Source organism: Oncorhynchus kisutch, linkage group LG9, assembly GCF_002021735.2.
Source record: "Oncorhynchus kisutch isolate 150728-3 linkage group LG9, Okis_V2, whole genome shotgun sequence".
Lineage (NCBI taxonomy): Eukaryota > Metazoa > Chordata > Actinopteri > Salmoniformes > Salmonidae > Oncorhynchus > Oncorhynchus kisutch.
The window spans coordinates 12,391,481-12,418,431 of NC_034182.2; the positions used below are offsets into that span (position 1 = coordinate 12,391,481).

The 26,951-nt window shown below is 47.0% G+C and overlaps 1 protein-coding gene across 1 annotated transcript; it reads right to left on the minus strand.

Annotated features, from left to right (window-relative positions):
• Positions 1–1,953: 1,953 nt before the first annotated feature.
• Positions 1,954–26,392, minus strand: LOC109896319 (zinc finger protein 800-like). The gene is made up of 7 exons (XM_031831893.1): positions 26,130–26,392; positions 12,131–12,305; positions 8,480–8,575; positions 8,021–8,164; positions 6,886–7,235; positions 5,067–6,784; positions 1,954–2,970 (listed from the first exon to the last, which is right to left on the minus strand). Coding segments are annotated over exons 2-7 (2,472 nt in total). The 5' UTR covers positions 12,294–12,305; positions 26,130–26,392; the 3' UTR covers positions 1,954–2,969.
• Between the last annotated feature and the right edge of the window lie 559 nt (positions 26,393–26,951).

A 26,951-nucleotide genomic window follows, 5' to 3' on the forward strand; every position in this document is an offset into this window, starting at 1 on the left:
CAGCACCCCAATTTTTTGGGGGGGGCACACAGGAGGTGTGGCGAAGCCAGGTAGGAGACCTGCGCCAACTTCCTGTGCTTACCGGGGGGCGAGAGAGACCGGGCAGGCACCGTGTTACGCGGTGGAGCACACGGTGTCCCCAGTGCGGGTGCATAGCCCGGTGCGGTACATACCAGCTCCGCGTATCGGCCGGGCTAGAGTGAGCATCGAGCCAAGTGCCATGAAGCCGGCTCTACGCATCTGGTCCCCAGTGCGTCTCCTTGGGCCGGCTTACATGGCACCAGCCTTGTGCACGGTGTCCCCGGTTCGCCTGCATAGCCCAGTGCGGGCTATTCCGCCGCACTGGCAGGGCGACCGGGAGCATTCAACCGGGTAAGGTTGGGCAGGCTTGGTGCTCAAGAGCTCCAGTGCGCCTGCACGGTCCGGTCTATCCAGTACCACCTCCACACACCAGCCCTCCGGTGGCAGCTCCCCGCACAAGGCTTCCTGTGCGTGTCCTCGGCCCAGTACCACCAGTGCCAGCACCACGCATTAGGCCTACAGTGCGCCTCGCCTGTCCAGTGCTGCCGGAGCCTTCCTCCTCTCCAGCGCTGCCGGAGTCTCCCGCCTGTCCAGCGCTGCCAGAGCTTCCAGTCTGCAAGGAGCTGCCATTCTGCAAGGAGCTGCCAGTCTGCAAGGAGCTGCCAGTCTGCAAGGAGCTGCAAGGAGCTGCCAGTCTGCAAGGAGCTGCCAGTCTGCAAGGAGCTGCCAGTCTGCAAGGAGCTGCCAGAGCCGCCAGTCTGCAAGGAGCTGCAAGAGCTGCCAGTCTGCAAGGAGCTGCAAGAGCCGCCAGTCTGCATGGAGCAGCCAGAGCCGCCAATCTGCATGGAGCAGCCAGAGCCGCCAGTCTGCATGGAGCAGCCAGTCTGCAAGGAGCTGCAAGGAGCTGCCAGTCTGCAAGGAGCTGCCAGTCTGCAAGGAGCTGCCAGTCTGCAAGGAGCTGCCAGACTGCAAGGAGCTGCCAGAGCTGCCAGTCTGCAAGGAGCCGCCAGTCTGCATGGAGCAGCCAGAGCCGCCAGTCTGCATGGAGCAGCCAGAGCCGCCAGTCTGCATGGAGCAGCCAGAGCCGCCAGTCTGCATGGAGCAGCCAGAGCCGCCAGTCTGCATGGAGCAGCCAGAGCCGCCAGTCTGCATGGAGCAGCCAGAGCCGCCAGTCTGCATGGAGCAGCCAGAGCCGCCAGTCTGCATGGAGCAGCCAGAGCCGCCAGTCTGCATGGAGCAGCCAGAGCCGCCATTCAGCCAGGACCTGCCAGAGCCGCCATTCAGCCAGGACCTGCCAGAACCGCCATTCAGCCAGGATCTGCCAGAACCGCCATTCAGCCAGGATCTGCCAGAGCAGCCATTCAGCCAGGATCTGCCAGAGTCGTCAGCCAGTACGGAGCTGCCCCTCTGTCCCGAGCTGCCGCCCCTCTGCACCGAGCTGCCGCCCCTCTGCCCCAAGCTGCCCCTCAGTCCAGTGGGGTCATTTAGAAAGGTCGCCGTGGTTAGGAGGCCACGGAGGAGGACAATAAGGCGGACTAAGACGATGGTGAAGTGGGTTCCGCGTCCCGCGCCAGAGCCGCCACCGCGGACAGACGCCCACCCAGACCCTCCCCTATAGGTTAAGGCTTTGCGGCCGGAGTCCGCACCTTTGGGGGGGATACTGTCACGTTCTGACCTTTATTTCCTTTGTTTTGTCATTATTTAGTATGGTCAGGGCGTGAGTTGGGGTGGGCAATCTATGTTTGTTTTTCTATGATTTGGGTATTTCTATGTTTCGGCCTAGTATGGTTCTCAATCAGAGGCAGGTGTCATTAGTTGTCTCTGATTGAGAATCATACTTAGGTAGCCTGGGTTTCACTGTGTTTGTGGGTGATTGTTCCTGTCTCTGTGTTAGTTTGCACCAGTATAGGCTGTTTAGGTTTTCTCGTTACGTTTATTGTTTTTGTACTGTTCGTATTCATTAAACATGAATCTAAATAGCCACGCTGCATTTTGGTCCTCCTCTCCTTCAACTCAAGAAAACCGTTACACCAATCAATGGGTCACCATCTATTCAATGTGCCAGGGTATCGCTGGTCAGCTACCTACTAATCTTTCTCTGTCAGTTAATCACACAAACCATATCTCTTGCAATGCCAGAAAAACTCAAGCCTATCTGGATGAACTGAGTTAATATGGAGTCCTTCCCAGTGGATGGATAGCTTACTATGAGCCTACTATGATCTGAGGAAATAAACCACTAACCGCTGGCTCTGGCTGGGTCAACTTCACAACCTACACAGGGGAGGTCTCTCCAACCCTGTTCCTGGAGAGCTACCGTCCTGTAGGTTCCCTCCAACCCTAATCTAGCACACCTGATTCTAATAATTACCTAGTTGATAAGATGAATCAGGTAAGAGACCACTGGGGTTGGAGTGAAAACCGACAGGAGGGTAGCTCTCCAGGAACAGGGTTGGAGAGCCCTACCTTAAAGTCTGATCCTATAAAGCAGAACTGGAGCACCCTCTACTGGTCAGATATGGGATATCTATGGTGTGCTAAGAGCGCTCCCAACCCTGCTCTCTTCTCTCCCGACCCCTAAGGTTTATACAGGCTCAGGTCAAGACCAGGTCCAGGTGTGTGTGTGTGTATATATATCTACATGTACATACAGTGATCGTAACCTACACACAGCAGTGTGATAGCATCAGTGCCTCCACAGATTTAGTGTCCACTGGCTCCACACCTCTGGCTTACTATCCCATCCCTCCTTCTAGTGTCGAATTCCAACAATACTTAGATGTGAAGTCTCCCCTTCTTTCACCCCTTCCTCTCTCTCTCTCTCTCTCTGTTTCAGTTTTCCAGTCCAGTTCCTTTCTTCATCATCGTTAGCGGCGCTCCTTCATCCGTTAAGTCTCTCATCTCGGGATGGAGGCTCCCAAGAACCGGGAGTGGGACGAGACTGGGGATCTGAGAGAGAGAGAGACAACAGCAGCTGTTAGAAGGCGCACGGCAGTCAATTAGGAGGCAGTTTAAACACCGTTCCTGTTCTCTCTCCTCTGCTCTGCTGGAACATCACTACCCCAAGGACCAGCCTCCTCCCAGACATAAACACCCTAACACTTTAATCAGGTGTCTGTCTGGACCTGGATGACAAAACACACACACACACACACACACACACACACACACACACACTAATCAACTGTCTGTCTGGACACTCTCACACACACAGACACTTTAATCAGTTGTCTGCACTCGCTCCCTTTCATTGAAACCTAAAGTCGTCCAGGGGGGAAAACAAGTTAGACTCTCTGGAGGAGAAGCGACACCTGAATCAGCCTGTGTGTGTGTGTGTGTGTCGTAGCAGACTGAGACCAAAGGGTTTCAATGATGTGTGTGTGTTAAAAGAGAATGCCCTTCCCCTCTCTGTGGTCTCTTGACACCCCACAGTGACTAACACTGTGCATAGAGCTACATACACACACACACACACAACACAGTGGTGGGGTTAGTTTAATCACAGCTAAAGAGGTTAGTCCTGAGCAGAGACAGACAGACCACACAGAGCTCAGGGAGAGGAGTAAACCTGGAGGAGGAGGGGATTCAGCCTTATTTCCGGGCCTGGCTACAGGATCCATATTTTATTAGCCAGAGTGAGCGGACAGAGAATGAAGTTTGAGGACATCTAAACTGATAAAACATTGTGATATACGATGGTATCGTTTTTCGCTTGAATTGCCACGTCCTCCTCGCTTAATATTGTTGGTTCAATCGCTCATAAAACTGTGATTGAGAATAGCCTTTGCCTATAGACTCCCACTTTCATTCTTGTTCTTTTTGAAAGCGGCAACTTTAATTAACCTTTAACTAACCTTCTTAGGCTATTAGAATATTGGCTACGGTTCATGACTTTAACTAGTGGCCACTTGGTTTTCGCGTCGAGGGATTTCTCTGCATCACACGGGATAATGTCTTTATTAATAAGCTTCAACTTGTCTCAACTTGTCATTCAATGTTTCTATCGGCTATTGATATATGTTCTCCCTCATTATTACCCCGGCTACTTACGTTTGTAGGCTATTCAAACAACTTTAGGAGATGAAAGCTTAGCCAAGCCATAAGTAATATTCATAGCCTATCAAAATGGAGAGAGAAGGGAAAACAGCCCCCAGAAATTGAAAATAGAGACAGATAAGGATTAGCCGTTATATAATGTGTACAACGCGTTAAGAACACCTGCTCTTTCCATCACAGACTGACCAGGCGACTTCAATCAGTGTAGATGTTTAAGCCTTGAGACATGGATTGTGTACGTGTCATTCAGAGGGTGAATGGGCAAGACAAAATATTTAAGTGCCTTTGAACAGGATATGGAAGTTTGTGTCAAGAACTGCAACCGTGCTGGGTTTTTCACACTCAGTTTCACACACAGTTTCCCGTGTGTATCAAGAATGGTCCACCACCCAAAGGACATCCAGCCAACTTGACACAACTGTGGGAAGCATTGGAGTCGACATGGGCCAGCATCCCTGTGGAATGCACTCGACACGTTGTGGAGTCCATGCCCTGACGAATTGAGTCTGTTCTGAGGTAAAAATGAGGAACTCAATATTAAGGTGTTCTAAATGTTTTGTACAATCAGTGTATGTATAAAATGAATAGGTTTAGGTCATAAGGTCCATACATCTGACAGAGGCAGAGAGAAATAAACACAATTTTTTGACTGGACATTTTGCGCTGCTTTGGTAGAATTCTCCACTCTACAACATATTGAACTAGGCTATAGCAGGAATAGGATATTACCCGCAATGTCACTCATGTGCCGCCCTGCTGTGTGCTGCCCAGTCAAGTTCAAATAGGCCAAGTTCAAATAGGCTGTCAATCATCGCCAATAGACGATACTATCGTGATATCACCCAACCCTACTCTCCTGGCTCAATCTCTCAGTCACCCCCCTCCCTCTCCCTCTCATAACACCCCATTTCACGTGTCACTTCCCCTCTCTCTCCCTTTCTTACTACAATATATCAACCAAAGACAACCATATTTGTAGTGAGGCTCACCAGAGCATTGCCTTGGACCGAGTGCTGACCCCCTTAGCCCTGGCGCCGCTGGGCGGTGTGCTGACCGGTGGCGTGGCGTTCCGGTGGCTCCTCTTATGGGACTCCAGGTAGAGTTTCTTGGCGAAGGCCCGGCCGCACACGTCACACGAGTGGAGCGAGAAGTTCTTGGTGACACGCACCTCTGTGCTACTGCTGCTGCTCTCCTGGTGGGCGTCATGGCGACGTGTGTGGGGCGGCGTCGGGGCAGAGGTGTCGGGGTGTTGTTTGTCATTCTTACGGGAGACAGGTGACCCGGTTTGGGCCTCCTGCTGCCTCTCCTGTCTCTCCTGGTTGCGAGTGACCGGAGTGGAGGAGGAGAGGAGGTCCTGTTTGCGTGTGACTGGGTAGGAGGAGGAGTTGAGGAGCTCCTGTTTGCGTGTGACTGGGGGCGTAGGGGGAGAGGGGGCCGAGTGGCACCCGTTCACCTCCTCCTTGACTGTTGGTCCTCCTCTCTTGTTGTTGTTGGCATTGGGGGCAGAGTTGAGGACCACCTCAGCCGGCCGCTTGACCGCTCGCGACTCCAGCTTGGGAACGATCTTGGCCAGGTAGCCCGTCGACTTCTTGTGCACCACCGTCACGTGGCGCAGGACGTCGCGCTTGCGGCGGGACTCGTAGCGACAGAGCGGGCAGCGGTAGAACTTGATGAAGATGTCCGTCCCGTCCGTGTGCAGCTCGATGTGCTTGGTGAGGTTCTGGCGCGAGCTGAACTGACGTTTGCACAGCTTGCAGAACAGCTGCTTGAAGTCGAACCCCACCGAGAGCTTCTGAGGGGGTCTCCCAAGAGTCCCGCTACTAGTACCACCGGTGCTGTTGATGGAAGTAGAACGAGTTGATGTCTTGGGGCTGCTCCCACCCTCTTCCTCTTTGATCTTTTGACCTGACTTGGTTGCCACGTTGACGCCCTTCCTGTCCGTGTCGCCAGGCGACGAGGCGGGGCTGGAGTCAGGGTCGTCCCAGGATTCAACCGCCTCCTCCTTCATGCTCAAGCTGTTGCTAGGGGTGCTGTTGCTAGGGGTGCTGTCAGTGTTGGTGGCTGTTTTGCTGTTGGTCACCGTGGATGTGGTTGCGGTCGTGGAGACGGAGCTAACGTTCTTGAGATTGTAGATCTTGTGGACGATGCGCATGTGTCTCTTTAACATGACCTGGGAGCTGTACTTCCTCTTGCAGAGCAGACAGCGGCAGGAGGCCAGGTTGTACAGGGCCGATGCCAGGAGAGAAGGGGCAGGGGGCACCGCGGTGGAGGCTTTGGGCGGCTGAGGGGTGGTAGCCCCCGAGGCTCCTCCGCTCTTCGGGGTGTGACCTCTCGCGGGGGAGGAGCTGGCGCTCTTGCGGGGCGGCGTGGCCTCCAGAGACAGCGGCTGGCCGGGGCGCGTGGCTATGTCCGGCGTGATGGTGTCCCGACGCAGGCCGCGGTGCACCTCGTCAAAATGGCGCCGCACGTTGGCCTTGGTGGCGAAGGACTTGAAGCAGACGGGGCAGGACTTGCCGCTGGGCGTGTGCAAGGGGCGGGACCGACCTTTGACCATGGAGAGGAGGCTGATGGGAACGGTGCGCGTCTCGGTGAACTTCCGGAGCTCCTCCAGCTTGGTCTGGTGCATCTTGCGACAGTGGCGGCGGATGCTGCGGCGAGAGTTGAAGTCCTTACCACACAGGCAGCACGAGATGGTAACGTCCTCCACCTAAGGAGAGAGAGAGACAGAGTGAGAGAGTATTATAGCGAGCGTTAGTGCGTGTGTACCAGCGTGTGTCTGCTTGCGCGTTTTCTCCTGTATGTACCCACCCCGCTCGTAGACCCCTCCTCCTCGGGCTGCGCCACCTCCTCTCCTCCCTCCTCCTCCTCCTGGTCACTCCTCCTCCTCTCCTCCCCCTCTCCTGTCTGTCCATTCTCCGGCGTCCCTCCCTGCTCCCCCCAGGGCTCAGGGCTGTGTGTGTGGGTCCCTCCAGGGGTGTGTGGAGCCCGGGGGAAGTGGGCCAGCTCCTCCTCTGAGGACAGGAACTGGAACACAGCGTTATTGGAGGTCTGGATTGGCTCCAGGCGCATCACGTAGTCCGGCCGGTCCTTCCTGGGGTAGATGGCCTCCAGGAGGTCCTTCATGGCCCCGCTCTGCTTGTCCCCATCGCCCGCTGGATCTAAGGGGTCAGGGACGAGGAAGAGAGAGGCGTTAGAAAAGGAACGCCTTTCAAATCAGACACCAACATCCTGCGTATTGAGCCTAGAGACGTAAACAACACTAAGGAACATTTCCGGGAGAAGGAACGTTTTCAAACTTGCCAAAGGGAGAAACAAAAACACTATTTTGCTTCGGTTTCCAAATAAGACATGTAATGAGCACAGTGTGGCAACATCATATCATATCATATCACAGTGTTTCAACCATATCATTAAATAGCAATTGAACGTATCTTTGTGGTTTCACAGACATGGTCTTATGATCCCTAGTTCAATACACAGATGAGAGAACAGAGGATTTCCTAGATGACTTGCCTTTCTAGATATTGACAGATATAGACAGAAGTCATAGAGAACGGAAGAGTAGTGGCTAATTAGGCTGGATCAAAGACAGAGGCTGGAGCATGAAAGAGAATTCAGTTAGAGTAGAGAGAGAGCGAGAGGGGAGAGAGAGCAGAGACATGGAGAGACAGAGACGTGGTGAGACAGAGACATGGAAAGACATGGAGAGACAGAGACATGGAGAGACAGAGAGACAGAGACATGGAGAGACAGAGAGTGAGTGTAGACCAACGAAGACCGTGAGTGAGTGAGTGAGTGAGTGAGTGAGTGAGTGAGTGAGTGAGTGGGGGACAGAAAAAAAGAGACAAGGATAGGCATTAAGTGGGTAGAGAGAGAGACTAACATCGACAAAGAAGGAGAGCGACAGACAGAGAGAACAAGCGAGCCTTAGAGAGCCACGCACCGTCGGGCTTGGGCAGTTTGATGAGGCAGTAGTACTCTTTGTGGGTGATGAGGTTGGGCAGGCCCCGGAACAAGCTGCGACATGTCTTACACTCAAAGATGGTGTCCACCTCATTCAGCAGCATGTGCTTTAGCTGGGCAGTACCTACACATAGACAACACCAGGGGGCAGTGTTAGTGATCACTGGCTGATACAGACAGGACAAATAGGACTGATCGATTATCAACTCCTAGAGCCTATAACCCTTTGTTGTTTGCAGATCGGAAGGAATATGATAGGTGTAATTAAATAGATTTGGTTTGGTGGAGGAGCGATCGTCACTTTTATTCAGACCGGCAAACATTGAAACAGTCGAAGCGTTGCACTTGAAATCGTGTTTCACAACAAAATGTATGACTACGTCGGGATTCCTAATTAAAAAGACCTCCGTGCTGTTTGAGTAGCAAGACTAGATGTTACCTGAACGGAAGACCTCTATGATCTGCTGGATGCCAGACTTGGAGGTCTGGAGCTGCAGCTGCAACAGAGGAGGGTCACCTGGCTCCACGCAGTACCCTGCAGAGGTCACACACTTCAATACAACACTTCAACTCTGCCCTCAGCCATGGAGTGTGTGTGTGTGTGTGTGTGTGTGTGTGTGTGGAGAGAGTGGCTATTTCCTATAGGAAGTGACTGGAATGGGTTTGCTGCCAGAGCCTGGGCATATAAGAATAGAAGTGGTGGCAGCCCCTATACAATGACTGTGGTGTGAGCAACGTGTGAGTCAATGAGAGTCACAGTGTGTGTGCGTGTAGGCCCCTCCCCCGCCCCTCAGGGTGTGCTGGTTTAATCCGACCCCCCCTACAGCCTGTGGTCAGATGGTGACCAATCAAGCGCGCCGACACAGCCAGCACCAAACACAGGAGAGTAATCATTAGGCCCTTTCTGTTGCAAAATGTTTTGCAACAGAAACCGTTTGCTCCAAACGAGAGTTTCTATTGGAATAATTCAGGCAGGTCCCTCCTCGTTTCGTTCCGTTTGCTCTGTATGCATCCGTTTGGTTCTTTACGGTTTCCGTAATGAATACACCCCAGTTCACCCCTTCCACCCTGCTAGAGCCGGACAAACAGGAAATGTGCGTGGGACAGTTTTATGCAATAGACAAAGCTGATTAAACAGATATTTCACATCTTCCCTCCAGTTATTGGGGCCTATATTTAGAGAGTATGGTCAAATCCAAAACGGACCCCTAAGCAAAATGGTAAAACGTCCAACTAGCCTATCAGAGGGCAAGGTGGGAGATATTACCATATTGCTTACACCTGTCAAATCCTCTCAGATCTCCACAGGGGGCCATTTGGGATTGGGCCCCTTGACTGAGGTTTCCCTCTGTCTCCGGCTGCATTTCACTAGTCCAGCGTGTCTTCTTTTCCTCTTCCTCTGCACTGGCGTGAAAGATCTGGACAGGCGTCAGCCATATTGCTTCAGGGCATTTCCACGTAAAATGAGCCATGGGCAACAACATGTGAAGTCCATAGGAGCATGTCAAATTGGGTGTCAAATAAAAGCTTGAGAGAATCTTTTTGAGATATCAAGGCCTACGTCACCCCCCCCCAACCATTTTCTCTCCTAAACATTATGAGTAAGAAAGGCTTTGATTTATGATCAAACAGATGGAAAAGGGGGGAGTCCAAGAAAACATCTACCAGAAAAAGTCCAAGTCTATTAGAAATGCATCAAAACGCAACAACGTCGAAGTAAAGTCCAACATTTATATTTAGTTTTGCCTTGTACCTTGACATTCTGTTACCAAAACACCACATATCTTTTAAGATATTTTCACATTTCTCTCCCTCATGAGGGAGGATGATGAAAGCTCACGGAAGTAACAAGTAAAGGTAGACCTATCAATTAGTTCTAGTGTTTTTACTGATATCTATTTTGTTTCTGAATTATTAAGTGATTAAAACTGTTTACATAATTTCTGAAAAATCTGGTACGGAATTACTGCAATTTAATTGGCTACAATGGGAAATCATCGAAGTCGCAAACTACAGTTGGGTCACCTGCTTACGGTCCTCCCTTCCACTGGCATACTGGTTTTCTTTCTCTTTCTGTCGTCTGGTGGTCAAGCAAGTGTGAAAACATTCTGGTCTCTCTCTCATTAATGTCATCTCTCCGAGACACCTACCCACGAGCCCCTTTCTGTCCATTTACTGTAATCTCTCCGAGACACCTACCCACGAGCCCCTTTCTGTCCATTTACTGTAATCTCTCCGAGACCCCTACCCACGAGCCCCTTTCTGTCCATTTACTGTAATCTCTCCGAGATCCCTACCCACGAGCCCCTTTCTGTCCATTTACTGTAATCTCTCCGAGACCCCTACCCATGAGCCCCTTTCTGTCCATTTACTGTAATCTCTCCGAGACCCCTACCCACGAGCCCCTTTCTGTCCATTTACTGTATACTCTCCGAGACCCCTACCCACGAGCCCCTTTCTGTCCATTTACTGTAATCTCTCCGAGACCCCTACCCATGAGCCCCTTTCTGTCCATTTACTGTAATCTCTCCGAGATCCCTACCCACGAGCCCCTTTCTGTCCATTTACTGTAATCTCTCCGAGACACCTACCCACGAGCCCCTTTCTGTCCATTTACTGTAATCTCTCCGAGACCCCTACCCACGAGCCCCTTTCTGTCCATTTACTGTAATCTCTCCGAGATCCCTACCCACGAGCCCCTTTCTGTCCATTTACTGTAATCTCTCCGAGACCCCTACCCATGAGCCCCTTTCTGTCCATTTACTGTAATCTCTCCGAGACCCCTACCCACGAGCCCCTTTCTGTCCATTTACTGTATACTCTCCGAGACCCCTACCCACGAGCCCCTTTCTGTCCATTTACTGTAATCTCTCCGAGACCCCTACCCATGAGCCCCTTTCTGTCCATTTACTGTAATCTCTCCGAGATCCCTACCCACGAGCCCCTTTCTGTCCATTTACTGTAATCTCTCCGAGAACCCTACCCACGAGCCCCTTTCTGTCCATTTACTGTAATCTCTCCGAGACCCCTACCCACGAGCCCCTTTCTGTCCAATTACTGTAATCTCTCCGAGACCCCTACCCACGAGCCCCTTTCTGTCCGTTTACTGTAACCAGCATCCGGATGTCCAAAGACATTGAAAAGTAGTTGACATTTGGTCAGTTCGCCCTGGGCTTGATTTCAGTGTGCACAGACGTCATTGTTTGATACGTTCCGGACTGGCTTTAATTTCAACGTCCATTGATTTTTGGTCCGGTCCCGACCGGCCTTGATTCGGCCCAATTCGGCCCATGTTTCACAAGTTAGGAGAGCACAGTCCTGTACAGTAGATTAGAATTCAGTACAGTACACAGTAGACCACACTAGAGTTGAGCACACTAATATACTGTGCTGTACTATACGGTACTGAACTCTATTGTACTGTACTGTACGATACTCTACTGAAGTTTACTGTACTCTACTGTGTTGTACTTTGATGTCCAAACTTGTGAAAGATAGATGTCTATTGTTTCATATTTGGTCCGGTCCAACCTAATTTGATCTTGTTTGGGGCGGAGCTCATTAAAATAATTTGTTATTTGTTATTTTATTAGGATCCCCATTAGCTGTTGCAAAAGCAGCAGCTACTCTTCCTGGGGTCCAACACAAAACATGAAACATAATACAGAATGACATAATACAGAACATCATTAGACGAGAACAGCTCAAGGAGAGAACTACATACATTTAATAGTATCTATGAAAAGTGTATACCTGTGTGTAACTAGGATACATCACCATGAAGAGAACAAAATTGTTATGCATAATTATGTGTAGTACAAATCCACTTCATTTACTGTAGTTCACTAACCAAAAGAGATTTCTTCAAAGTCACGGTGTCATGTCATAGCTGACACCTCATTCTTTCTGCAGATACCTCTCCTCTCCTCTGTCATGCCACTCTCCTCTCCTCAGGCAGGACAGACTGACCAACAAGGAATGAATATATATATTTTATCTATATAGCGCCTTTCACTAGTTATCCGCAGTATGTTTTAAGGACTTCAATCAAACTAAGGATGGGTTGGTGTAGACAAGCGGGCAGTCTTACCTGGTGTCCTGGGGGCTGCGTCGGGGCCAGGGTTAAGGTCAGTCATTGGGTTAGGGCTGCTGGGCTGTGGTTCGTCTGTCTGGCAGCACTGGTCTCTGGTAACATGGCTCTCAGGCTCAGGTTGGGGCTCGTCCTGGGGGATCTCCTCCATCTCAACCTCCATCCTGCTGGAACTCTGACAGACAGACAGACAGACAGACAGACAGACAGACAGACAGACAGACAGACAGACAGACAGACAGACAGACAGACAGACAGACAGACAGACAGACAGACAGACAGACAGACAGACAGACAGACAGACAGACAGAGAGAGAATGGTGAGGTTTACCTTTTAAACCTCACAGACACCCCTGGGCTATACGATGGTCAGGGAAACACTGAGACAGAGGGTATGGGGTGCGGAGTTGGGAAAAGAGGCACACGTAACTGCCAAAATAAAGGAAACACTTAAGTAAATGAGGGATACAAAGTATATGTGTAACACCGGCATCGCATCCTTCCAATAAAGATCCAGACATTTATAGAATCTATGCCAATGCGTATTAAAGCTGTTCTGGCGGCCCAACGCCCTAATAAGACACTTTATGTTGGTGTTTCCTTTATTTTGGCGGTTACCTGTACATCTACAGACACTCTATGACTAGCCTATGTTACACCAGCAAGTGTTATTGGAGAACCATACTTATATAGGAGAGACACAGAAATACTGTATATGGCACTACGGAACTGCTTCTATAGCTGCATAATTGGTCTGAGTAAAAGATACCTAATGACTCATTATGCCAAGCACTATTTGATCAGCGGTGCTGTTGCTGATCTAGACACCTGCTGTGTCGTGTGGCATTGTTTGGCTGGGTCTGATAAGGGTGGGTGGTGTGGCATTGTTTGGCTGGGTCTGATAAGGGTGGGTGGTGGTTACACTACTGGCGGGGTAAGACTCTCGCCTGTCTGTCTCTCGGTTTCTCTCTCCAGGGTGATGGAGATGCTTCCCAGCACACCCAGCTAAGACACTTTTTCTCTCGCTCTCACATTAGGCTGTCGGAGATAAGGGACTCTTCTCTCTCTCTCCCTCCCTCCCTCCCTCGGAGAGGGGGGGGGGGATGACTGAGCCATGGCTCCTCCTACCCTAACCACAGACATACACCTGACCAAACTAATGAGGATGGTCTCTGACGACCTCAGAGGAAATAAGAAATGGGGTTTTACTGTACCAATCAGTCTCTTGATGGTCCAGTGAGAGATTGGCTTTCTGTATGTACAGTGCCTTCAGAAAGTATTGGCTCCCCTTTTTGTTGTGTTACAGCCTGAATTTTGAATTGAGACAATTTAAATTGTGTCACTGATTTGTTTTTAGAAATGTTTACAAATTCATTAAAAAATGAAAAGCTGAAATGTCTTGAGTCAGTAAGTATTCAACCCCTTTGTCATGGCAACTCTAAATATGTTCAGAAGTCAAAATGTGCTCAACAAGTCACATAATAAGTTGCATGGACTCATTCTGTGTTCAATAATAGTGGTTAACATGATTTTTAAATGACTACCTCATCCTTTACAGATAATTGTTCGGTCCCTCGATGGAGCATTGAATTTCAAGCACAGATTTAACCACAAAGACCAGGGAGGTTTTCCAATGCCTCGCAAAGAAGGGCACCGATTGCTAGATGTGTCAAAATAAACAGATGCTGAATATAGTGAAATTATTCAATTAGGCTTTGAATGGTATACAGTGGCTTGCGAAAGTATTCACCCCCCTTGGCATTTTTCCTATTTTGTTGCCTTACAACCTGGAATTAAAATACATTTTGGGGGGGGGGGGGGGGGGTTGTATCATTTGATTTAAACAACATGCCTACCACTTTGAAGATGCAAAATATTTTTTCTTGTGAACCAGACAAGAAATAAGACAAAAAAACTCTAAACTTGAGCGTGCATAACTATTCACCCCCCAAAGTCAATACTTTGTAGAGCCACATTTGCAGCAATAACAGCTGCAAGTCTCTTGGGGTATGTCTCTATACGCTTGGCACATCTAGCCACTGGGATTTTTGCCCATTCTTCAAGGCAAAACTGCTCCAGCTCCTTCAAGTTGGATGGGTTCCGCTGGTGTACAGCAATCTTTAAGCCATACCACAGATTCTCAATTGGATTGAGGTCTGGGCTTTGACTAGGCCAATCCAATACATTTCAATGTTTCTCCTTAAACCACTCGAGTGTTACTTTAGCAGTATGCTTAGGGTCATTGTCCTGCTGGAAGGTGAACCTTCCTCCCAGTCTCAAATCTCTGGAAGACTGAAACAGGTTTCCCCTCAAGAATTTCCCTGTGTTTAGCACCATCCATCATTCCTTCAATTCTGACCAGTTTCCCAGTCCCTGCCGATGAAATACACCACATGTTTCACTGTGGTGATGGTGTTCTCAGGGTGATGCGAGGTGTTGGGTTTGCGCCAGACATAGCGTTTTCCTAGATGGCCAAAAAGCTCAATCTGACCAAAGTACGTTCTTCCATGTGTTTGGGGAGTCTCCCACATGCCTTTTGTCGAACACCAAATGTGTTTGCTTATTTTTTTCTTTAAGCAATGGCTTTTTTTCTGGCCACTCATCCGTAAAGCCCAGCTCTGTGGAGTGTACGGCTAAAAGTGGTCCTATGGACAGATACTCCAATCTCCGCTGTGGAGCTTTGCAGCTCCCCTTCAGGGTTATCTTTGGTCTCTTTGTTACCTCTCTGATTAATGCCCTCTTTGCCTGGTCCGTGAGTATTTGTGGGCGGCCCTCTCTTGGCAGGTTTGTTCTGGTGCCATAATCTTTCCATCTTTTATAAGGATTTAATGGTGCTTGTGATATTTTGTGATATTTTGTTTATAACTCAACCCTGATCTGTACTTCTCCACAACTTTGTTCCTGGCCTGTTTGAAGAGCTCCTTGGTCTTCATGGTGCCGCTTGCTTGGTGGTGCCCCTTGCTTCGTGTGTTGCAGACTCTGGGGCCTTTCAGAACAGGTGTATATATACTGAGATCATGTGACACTTAAATAAAGTCCACCTGTGTGAAATCAAACTAATTATGTGACTTCTGGAGGTAATTGGGTGCACCAGATCTTATTTAGGGGCTTCATAGCACAGTGGGCAAATACATATGCACACACCATTTTTCCGTTTTGAATGTTTTAAAACCAGTTTTTTCTTTTTTTTTCTTCGCTTCACCAATTTTGAATATTTTGTGTATGTCCATTACATGAAATGTAAATAAAAATCTATTTAAATTACAGGTTGTAATGCAACAAAATAGCAAAAATACCAAGGGGGGGTGAATACTTTTGCAGGGCACTGTATAAATACACCCAGTCACTACAAAGACTGATCATCATACTTCATTCCAACCTCTCTTTTAATAAGCATGTGAAAAAGGTAATTCAAATAACCAAATTCAACCTAGCTAATTTCCGATTTATACGAAATTGTTTGACTACAGAGGTAGCAAAACTGTACTTCAAATCTATGATACTCCCCCACTTAACATACTGCTTGACTAGTTGGGCCAAGCTTGCTGTACAACATTAAAACCTATTCAGTCTGTCTACAAACAGGCTCTCAAAGTGCTTGATAGGAAGCCCAATAGCCATCATCATTGTCACATCCTTAGAAAGCATGAGCTCTTGAGTTGGGAAAATCTTGTGCAATACACCGACGCATGTCTTGTATTCAAGATCCTCAATGGCCTGGCTCCCCCTCCACTCAATATTTTTGTTAAACAGAAAACCCAGACATATGGCAGCAGATCCACAAGGTCTGCCATGAGAGGTGACTGAATAGTTCCCCTAAGGAAAAGCACCTTTAGTAAATCTGCATTCTCTGTGAGAGCTTCCCATGTCTGGAATACACTGCCATCAGACACACATAACTGCACCACATATCACACTTTCACAAAATGCTTGAAGACATGGCTAAAGGTCAATCAGATTTGTGAACATGGTCCCTAGCTGTGTGTTGCCACTCCATGTTGTCTGTTGTCTGTAGCTTGTGAGGTGTGGAAACACTTTGTTGCTTTTATGAATTTTGTCTTGCTGCTTTTTGTTTTATGCTGCTCTGTCTGTATGCTACGTCTTGCTTGTCCTATGTTGCTCTGTCTGTATGCTATGTCTTGCTTGTTCTATGTTGCTATTGTCTATATTGTAATTGTTTTTAATAACCTGCCCAGGGACTGCGGTTGAAAATTAGCCGGTTGGCTAAAACCGTCACTTTTACTGAAATGTTGATTAATGTGCACTGTCCCAAAGATAAAGGCATCCTTCCTAACTCAGTTGCCTGAGAGGATTTCACCATGAGGCTGATGGTGATTTTAAAACAGTTTAATGGTTGTGATTTGAGAGAACTGAGGATGGATCAACAACATTGTAGTTACTCCACAATACCAACCTAAATGACAGAGTGAAAACAAGGAAGCCTGTACAGAATACAAATATTCCAAAACCTGTATCCTATTTGCATCAAGGCACTAAAGTAATACTGCAAAAAATGTGGCAATGAAATTAACTTATTGTTAAGCGTTATGTTTGGGGGAAATCCAACACACCACATCACTGAGTACCACTCTTCATATTTTCAAGCATGGTGGTGGCTGCATCATGTTATGGTATGCTTGTCATTGGCAAAGACTAGGTTAAAAAGAAACGGAATACAGCTAGGCACGGGAAAAATCCTAGAGGAAAATCTGCTTCGGTCTGCTTTCCACCAGACACAGGGAGACAAATGAACCTTTCAGAAGGGCAATAATCTAAAACAGGCCAAATCTACACCAGAGTTGCTTACCAAGATGCTCACGAGTGGCTTAGTTACAGTTTTCAATTCAAATCAACTGTCACGCCCTGACCTTAGTTCCTTTTTTTATGTCTCTATTTTAGGTTGGTCAGGGCGTGAGCATTCTATGTTTTGTTCTATGTTTGTATTTCTATGTGTTTGGCCTGGTATGGTCCCCAATCAGAGGCAGCTGTCAATCGTTGTCTCTGATTGAGAACCATACTTAGGCAGCCTGGTTTCACCCTTGAGTTGTGGGTAGTTGTTTTCTGTCTTTGCACCAGGCAGAACTGGTTTGTTTGTTCCAGTTTCTTTATTAAATTTATCATGAACACGTACCACGCAGCACCTTGGTCCTCTTCACCTTCTTCCACCTACGAATATCGTTACATCAACTTGAAAATCTATGCCAAGACTTGACAATGGTGGTCTAGCAATGATCAACAACTAACTTGATAGAGCTTGAATAATTTAAAGAAGTAGTCAAATGGGAAAATATTATACAATTCAGCTGTGCAAAGCTCTTAGAGACCCCAAAAGACTGTTTATAACATATATTGACTCAGGGGGTTGAATACTTATCTATTAATGTTATATTAGTGTTTCATTTTTGTATTCATTTTTAATAAATGTTTGAATTTTTCGACCACTTTGACATGAGTATTTTGTGTAGACCGTTGACCAAAACAAATGACAATTAAATCCATGTTAATCCCACTTCGTAACAACAAAGTGAAGGAAAAAGTAAAGGGGGGGTGTGGAATACTTCCTGAAGACACTGTAAGTCTGAGGAGAGACCTGCCTGAGGAGACACCTGCCTGACTGTCAGCACACTTCCAAGTCTTCATGTAAACTCAGCAAAAAAAGAAACGTCCCCTTTTCAGGACCCTGTCTTTCAAGGATAAATAATAAAAATCTTCATTGTAAAGGGTTTAAACACTGTTTCCCATACTTGTTCAATGAACCATAAACAATTAATGAACATGCACCTGTGGAACTGTCGTTAAGACACTAACAGGTTACAGACGGTAGGCAATTAAGGTCACAGTTATGGAAACCTAGGACACTAAAGAAGCCTTTCTACGGACTCTGAAAAACACCAAAAGAAAGATGCCCAGGGTCCCTGCTCATGTTCCTGAACGTGCCTTTGGCATGAGGACTGCAGATGTGACCAGGGCAATAAATTGCAATGTCCGTACCGTGAGACGCCTAAGACAGCGCTACGGGGAGACAGGGTGGACAGCTGATCGTCCTTGCAGTGGCAGACCACGTGTAACAACACCTGCACAGGATCGGTACATCCGAACATCACACCTGCGGGACAGGTACAGGATGGCAACAACAACTGCCAGAGTTACACCAGGAACGCACAATCCCTCCATCAGTGCTCATACTGTCTGTAATAGGCTGAGAGAGGCTGGACTGAGGGCTTGTAGGCCTGTTGTAAGGCAGGTCTTCACTAGACAAACCCACCGCCACTGGACAAAACAGGACTGGCAAAGTCGCGGTTTTGTCTGACCAAGGGTGATGGTCGGATTCACGTTTATCGTCAAAGGAATGAGCGTTACACAGAGGCCTGTACTCTGGAGCCGGATCGATTTGGGGGTGGAGGGGCCGTCATGGTCTGGGGCGGTGTCACAGCATCATCGAACTGAGCTTGTTGTCATTGCAGGCAATCTCAACGCAGTGGGTTACAGGGAAGACATCCTCCTCCCTCATGTGGTACCCTTCCTGCAGGCTCATCCTGACATGACCCTCCAGCATGACAATGCCACCACCCATACTGCTTGTTCTGTGAGTGATTTCCTGCAAGACAGGAATGTCAGTGTTCTGCCATGGCCAGCGAAGAGCCCGGATCTCAATCCCATTGAGCACGTCTGGGACCTGTTGGATCAGAGGGTGAGGGCTAGGGCCATTCCCCTCAGAAATGCCCGGAACTTGCAGGTACCTTGGTGGAAGAGTGGGGTAACATCTCACAGCAAGAACTGGTAAATCTGGTGCAGTCCATTAGGAGATGCACTGCAGTTCTTAATGCAGCTGGTGGCCACACCAGATACTGACTGTTACTTTTGATTTTGATCCCCCCCCTTTATTCAGGGACACATTTTCCATTTCTGTTACATGTCTGTGAAACTTGTTCAGTTTATATCTCAGATGTTGAATCTTGTTGTGTTCATACAAATATTTACACGCGTTAAGTTTTCTGAAAATAAACGCAGTCGACAGTGAGAGGACATTTCTTTTTTTTCTGAGTTCATTATCCAAAGAAAAGAGTATGTGTGTGCCTCTATCAGAGACTGCCCAACCCATATACCCACCCACACAATATACTGTACGTTCAATGCACTGTGAAGTTGATTTACGGTACCGTCTCTGACTGTACCACGTATTGGTCACCAGATGGTGACAAAGTCCATGCTTTGGAAGTCCTCAAAGAAGATGCCACAGTAACTATTTTATTCTAGCACTACAGCCTGAAGAGTCAAACCCCCCTGTCGTGAGTCTGGCTCCTCTCAAAGTTTCTTCCTTCCAGGTAGTTTTCCCCTGGTCACTGTGGTAGTGCTTTGCTGACTCACTTTAGGTTACTGTAAGGCACTTTGCAAATGTTTTGGTGAAGTCGCTGTACCTGTCCTCAATTTGCACAGACAAGATCAAACCATCTTCCAAACCTAGCCTAGTTCAATAGGGAGGAAGGTGGTCATCGCCGTTTCAGAGCGGGGAGAAATAAAAGAGCACGTCCAATGAAGAGTTCAGTGGTAATACTCTCTGAGTGCATGTTGTGAGGCTCAATCAGAAAACGTGCAGCTATCATCAGAGAGGGGACCTGATGATGAAGACTTGGTAACACAGTTCAAGTGTTTCCATGGAGACAGAGACAGAAGTAGTTGTTCCCACTCAGGTAATATGAGTATTTATCAGTGGGCCTGTGGAGACATACACTGCTACCGGAACAAACTCACAAGAGAGTCATTTAAAGGGTAAATCTGTGATTGCTACATCAATTTTTATTTGTTTTTTAAACTTTTAAATTCATGACATACAACCGTCCCATTGATTCTTGAAGAATATAACTCATAAATGTCGCATAAGTTAGCCAAATTGTCTTACCCCATCAGAACCCAAAATATAAGCTTGTTTTACTCCTTTGCTAGTAAACAATGATTTGTAGACAAACACTGTATTGCCTCAAAACATGTTTAAAACTTTTTTAAATGATGTTCTCATGGATGGTCAATCCTTGCACCCATAGCTCTGTTTGTGATTTTAAGAGTGGTTACATTTCTCCACCCCCATCCCTAAGCTATTTACCAAATCAGTGGCGGGGGTCGTTGATTTGTCATTATTTGAACTGCAGATTGCCCCTTTAACATTGCTTACTAAAAATGTACACTGCTGTCAAAGTACTGAACTCACACCTGCACAAGACTCCTGCTAGGCAGTAGGAAGTGAAAATAATTGAATGAAGAAATGACGGAAAAGTTCACAGCAATTATTTCTGTGTGTAAAGGGATGAGTTTATAAGTGCTGGAATAAAGACGGGATGCTTCTGTTCACGTTGTAACCCGTGTGAGACACCATAACCTCACATGGAGACTGGCTGCTGCCCCCATAAACACACCCTGTAGACTAGACAGACCACCAGCACACCATAACCTCACATGGAGACTGGCTGCTGCCCCCATAAACACACCCTCCAGACTAGACAGACCACCAGCACACCATAACCTCACATGGAGACTGGCTGCTGCCCCCATAAACACACCCACTAGACTAGACAGACCACCAGCACACCATAACCTCACATGGAGACGGGCTGCTGCCCCCATAAACACACCCACTAGACTAGACAGACCACCAGCACACCATAACCTCACATGGAGACGGGCTGCTGCCCCCATAAACACACCCACTAGACTAGACAGACCACCAGCTCACCATAATGCAAGTCTGCCCTTATAGTGAGTGACATTTCAACTTTATCAATCTAAAACCTGTCTAACAATAACAATAGGCTGGGCTTGTATGTTTTACATTCAGTTATGCAACCCTCTCCTGGTCATTTTAATTCATCTGAAGAAGAATTAGACCAAAAATATACATAACAATAGCATTATATGCTTTCTTTTGCCATCGGCTAGTCTCCTTAAAATGGGCTAGAAATCCGTTTCTAAAGTGGGCACTGTTTAGGCCTATACTTTCCAATCATAACCCAACATAACCTAAATATATCCCTCATCTCCACAAGCTAAACACTGTCAAATTAAAATGCATTCAGATGATTTTCATTTGTCAATGAGAAAAAAAATGAAATACTACTTCTTGTTTGAAAGCAGAAAATTACCCTAGACAAGTGTAACTAACATGCGCAGTGCCCAACGGGGCGCAATAACAAAACCAAACGTTCAGTTGGGTAATACACCCCACTCGGGATGAAACCAGAAATGGTTCAGCGTTTCCCCCGCTTTACTCTGAAAGGATGCTTTATTTTTATGATTCATTATCGAGTATTTATTGTGTGCGCTATTCGTAAGAGCTTTACGGTCGAACAAAATGTACGTTTACCATACAGTGGAAAAAATATATCCATATTTTGAGAAGTCGCGAGATATCGACACCAGAGACTCCACAATGGCCACAATGTGTCTTGTCAAACATGAAGGACGAAGTGAACTGCTCTCACTGATTAGCAAAAGTCCATGTGAGCCAGCCAGCCACCATCCCCTTACGCATTCCACGCAATGAGGAAGAGATGTTGCGAATCCGTGAAAGAAAATACCATAATACGATGCCTACACTGTTCCATAACATCTCCAACTCGTCTCCACTAGCGAGTGCGCATTGATTGTTAGCGTTTGGGTGTACAGTTATCTTTCAACGGGTAGCAGTCTCCATTAGCAACTCCATATCCCATGGGCGTGCGAGGGCCGCGGGCTGTGACGCAAATGCCACTGGTGATTTGCAAATTTGACAGATCTAATTCAATGTGGCTGGATGACTATTCACCCCGCATTTAAAACTATAACATTCCCCTCCGTGCAGGGAGATGTGGCGATGCCAGTAGCCACTAGCCAGCATATTATGTTAGGATTCGTTACATAACTCGCCAGCCCAACTTAATAAATTGTGCAACGAGAGAGAACGGGTGCAGTAGCCAGTGTGGAAATGGTTAGGTTTTGAATGTGATGGCCCAATCAACACAATACGCGAAATGACACAGCGACTTATAGTGACTTCGCTAAACATGGATCAATGGTAGCCAGCACTTGGCTACGTTCTGCTAGGACGCATGCAGCTGACGATAGAGGAGGGCAGGGCAGCCAGCGAGTGGAACTTGGGACTGCATTCATACATAGACCATACGGGCGCCCGGATAAAGGGCTGCATGAATACTGTATTGTGTGCTCTTTTCTCCAAGTCCCCAAGTATTTACAAAAGGTTCACCCAAAAATATTGTGGTGAAACACAGGTGGTTTCAGCAGCTGTCGATACATATGGAAAACTATTCAAGCCAACAAACATTTTTTAAACGTCTACTACCTAAAAATGTAAAGATAGACCTACCTACATCAACATTTTGATATAGTAGATCATAAAGAAACGTCCTCTCACTGTCAACTGCGTTCATTTTCAGCAAACTTATCATGTGTAAATATTTGTATGAACATAAGATTCAACAACTGAGACATAAACTGAACAAGTTCCACAGACATGTGACTAACTGAAATTGAATAATGTGTCCCTGAACAAAGGGGGGAGGGCCAAATCAAAAGTAACAGTCATTATCTGGTGTGGCCACCAGCTGCATTAAGAACTGCAGTGCATCTCCTCATGGACTGCACCAGATTTGCCAGTTCTTGTTGTGAGATGATACCCCACTCTTCCACCAAGGCACCTGCAAGTTCCCGGGCATTTCTGAGGGGAATGGCCCTAGCCCTCACCCTCTGATCCAACAGGTCCCAGACGTGCTCAATGGGATTGAGATCCGGGCTCTTCGTTGGCCATAGAAGAACACTGACATTCCTGTCTTGCAGGAAATCATGCACAGAACGAGCAGTATGGCTGGTAGCATTGTCATGCTGGAGGGTCATGTCAGGATGAGCCTCCAGGAAGGGTACCACATGAGGGAGGAGGATGTCTTCCCTGTAACGCCAGCGTTGAGATTGCCTGCAATGACAACAAGCTCAGTCCGATGATGCTGTGACACACTGCCCCAGACCATGACGGACCCTCCACCTCCAAATCGATCCCGCTCCAGAGTACAGGCCTCGGTGTAATGCTCATTCCTTCCGACGATAAACGCAAATCTGACCATCACCCCTGGTGAGACAAAACCACAACTTGTCAGCGAAGAGCACTTTTTGCTAGTCTTGTTTTGTCCAGCGACGGTGGGTTTGTGCCCATAGGCGACGTTGTTGCCGGTGATGTCTGGTGAGGACCTGCAGGCCCTCAGTCCAACCTCTCTCAGCCTATTGCGGACAGTCTGAGCACTGATGGAGGGATTGTTCGTTCCTGGTGTAACTCGGCAGTTGTTGTTGCCATCCTGTACCTGTCCTGCAGGTGTGATGTTCGGATGTACCGATCCTGTGCAGGTGTTGTTACACATGGTCTGCCACTGCGAGGACAATCAGCTGTCCATCCTGTCTCCCTGTAGCGCTGTCTTAGGCGTCTCACAGTACGGACATGACAATTTATTGCCCTGGCCACATCTGCAGCCCTCATGCCTCAGGCACGTTCACGCAGATGATTAGCGACCCTGGGAATCTTTCTTTTGGTGTTTTTCAGGGTCAGTAGAAAGGCCTCTTTAGTGTCCTAAGTTTTCATAACTGTGACTTTAATTGCCTACCGTCTGTAAGTTGTTAGTGTCTTAACGACAGTTCCACAGGTGCATGTTCATTAATTGTTTATGGTTCATTAAACAGACATGGGAAACAGTGTTAAAACCCTTTACAATGAAGATCTGTGAAGTTATTTGGATTTTTACAAATTAGCTTTGAAAGACAGGGTCCTGAAAAGGAGTTTATATGGGACATGTTTCTTCATTTGTAGCATTGTGTGGCGATTTCCATCTATCCACTTTGCAGAAATCAGCACAGAAGGGCCACCAGCAAAGGAATGGTCAGCTGGTATTTGCCTCACCACTTTTGATTTGGTTTAATACAAAATATTGAACCAAAAACATTGAAAACATGGGACAAAGTAGCCTACTGTTGTTTAGACTGATTTGCCTCATGATTTGTCAATTCGTGTACAATTCATTGGTGCTTCAGTCTGATCAACGGTAGCCTACCCACTGGGCACACAATGGTTGAATAAACATTGTTTCCACGTAATTCGAGTGAAATTACGTGGAATCAACATGGAATAGACGTTGAAATGACGTCTGTGCCCAGTGGGTACAGCTAACAACCACCACTACAGCACAAATGTGGTTTATATTCAAACTTTGGCTGGTTAGGCTACCTAGACATTTTTTATTCAAAATTATTGATTGGAATGAATCAATCAACACAATAGTGATGACATACTGTTTGATTAACTCTTCAATTACAAATGCAAAGGCCTTACATGATGCAACCCTGAATAAAGCAAGCTCAGCCCTGTTAGTTTTATTGTCCAATTGCAATTGTTGTCTCTTTGCCTGTGTAAAGGACTTCCCATTAGTTTATTTAAAAATATATAATGAATATGAACAAGTACAAGGTTGCTGCACTTTGACAGGGTTTCAATGGTTTCGTCCTCCCTAGGGCCCTGAGTAAAAAACAAATACAACCTATGACCAGATTAGAAACAAATCTGGTCCCATCATAGCCCATATAAAACTATTTTATATTTGATTTATTACTATGTCCTACCCTACAACTTGGACTGGAGTTTTACCTAGTTAGGTTTGCCTACCAGATCAGGAGAAACTCTGTGCTCCTCACTCTGGGGCAGCACATTGCCTAGTGGTTAGAGCATTGTACCAGTAACTGAAAGGTTGCTGGTTTGAATACCCAAGCCGACAAGGTGAAAAATCGATGTGCCCTTGAGCTCCAGGGGTGCTGTACTACTATGGCTGACCCTGTAAAACAACACATTTCACTCACCTATCCAGTGTATGTGACAATACAACTTTTTTGGGGGGGGGGGGGCATATCCTATATAGGCCTAGAGATCTATCTAAAAAATGTCAACTTAGTATCTCAAAATGTTGATTTATGTAGGCCCATCTCAAAATTGCGACTTAGTATCTTAACATTTTGAGATAGTATGAACATTTTTTTTTGACTTAGCTGAATTTTGAGATAGTAGGCCTGTTGACATTGTGTCAATGGGCTTCCATAGATATGAGCAAAGCAGCACATCGTTGCGTAGCACTGGACTTCCCCAGTTTTGTGCTAACTACGTGATTGTCCAAAAGACCATTTGATTCAGTCTGTCCTCATTGGCAATCTGGGAGCCAGGGCGCAGGGCAGTTTGCCGTTCTCATGGCACGATTTGCATTGCCCCATTATCCCCGAAAATCTCCTTTACACGGTTATATTGTCAGCCTCAAAACGCCAGTATTTTGAGCAACAAAAGACCAGCTTAACTTGATCAAAGCAGAAGCCAAGTACAAAATGCACCTTTCAAGCCGTAAAAGAGAGGCCCCTTCTACATATTGCAGCATGGCAGGGGAGTGCGGCGTAAAAACGGGCTAACCCAGACAAAATAAATACAACGAGAACGTACAACACTCACATAAACACATCCATCACCATCTGAGGGAAATCCCTAAACCACTCTCAGATATTTGGCTCTGTAAAGACTCTCCCGAGGGGACGATATTACGAATGTAAAACCCTGCGCTTTGCGGCTCTGTGCCACCTTTTCCAAGAAGCAGCTTGGCGCACAGACCGGTGACCCTTCCGGCTTTGCGCGTCTTTATAACGACTAGATTTTACCAACAAATCTAATTTTAACAATGAAATATGAATAAATACATCTAGTTGTAACTATGATCGTATTTGAGTTCCTGGAAATATTATTTAAGGGCGAGTTTGAGTCGCCGAAACCAATTCCTCTCCCCTCCATGGACAGGCAGAACAAGAGAAGGATGACGCCATTTTCTGCAAAAACAACCACGTTCGGGGAGCCAAGGCGAGGGCTTTTACGCTTCCATAACGCGTTCCAGGTCTTCGATCAGACATTTAGGGCGAATATAAATGTGTTAAGAATAGTTCTTACCTGTATAAGTCTTAACCTGACGATGGAATCCGGTTTCGCGGAGTAAAACTACGGGCTTGGGCCGGGGAGCTACTTCGAGTCCGCGTCCCTGTCTGTAGCTAGCCGGAGATTGTTTATTACGCCTCTCAGCGCTCGTCTCTCGCACTGAACTGTTCCTACAGCAGCTGCCTTTGTGCACTCAGAGGGGACCTTTCAGCTAAAGGCGGCCGCTGCGCAAAGGTGCAGCACTTCTACTTTTCTTTATAAATGCCAGTGTCGTTGGCACTTTGGGGGGTAGGAGAGGAATAGTTGACCCCCCGTGATCGAGGAACACTGTTGCCAAATTCAGGCCGTTTAGTGCTCCATTTACTAAGCGCGCGCACAGGCTTTCCAGAATCCAGGACACACAAATTAAACCGAAACGTTAGCTCGTTTTGTTCTCTTCTGCGGATACTTATCGTGTATAAAAGTGCATTATTCCTTGGGAGAAGTCGTAAAACGCTAAAGCAGAATGTAAAGAATAATCTGGCGATTTGGAACTGTTGGAAATGTTGCACAATGGCCATTTATAATTTCTGTATTGGAGTTGATTCAATAATAGGCCAAACACAACAATGCCAACATTTTGGGAAAAAATACATTTATTTCAATAAATATAAATTATTTATCTTGCCACAAAATCGCAACCTGCAATTGTTCACCTGCGGGTTGAAGTGGACGAGTAGCCTATCCAATGATGCACTTGTTTATTTAAGGATCAAATAATTTATTCAACCTAGTTTTACTTTTATATGTGATAAGATAGGCATATATTATAATAATGACACCTTTCTATATTTCAAC

Coding starts and splice junctions, on each gene's coding strand:
- LOC109896319 (XM_031831893.1), bottom strand. CDS start 12,293: ATGGAGGTTGAGATGGAGGAGATCCCCCAGGACGAGCCCCAACCTGAG. Junction 8,165..8,479: donor CATAGAGGTCTTCCGTTCAG/GTAACATCTAGT, acceptor GTCTATGTGTAG/GTACTGCCCAGCTAAAGCAC. Junction 6,785..6,885: donor AGGAGGGGTCTACGAGCGGG/GTGGGTACATAC, acceptor CTCTCTCCTTAG/GTGGAGGACGTTACCATCTC.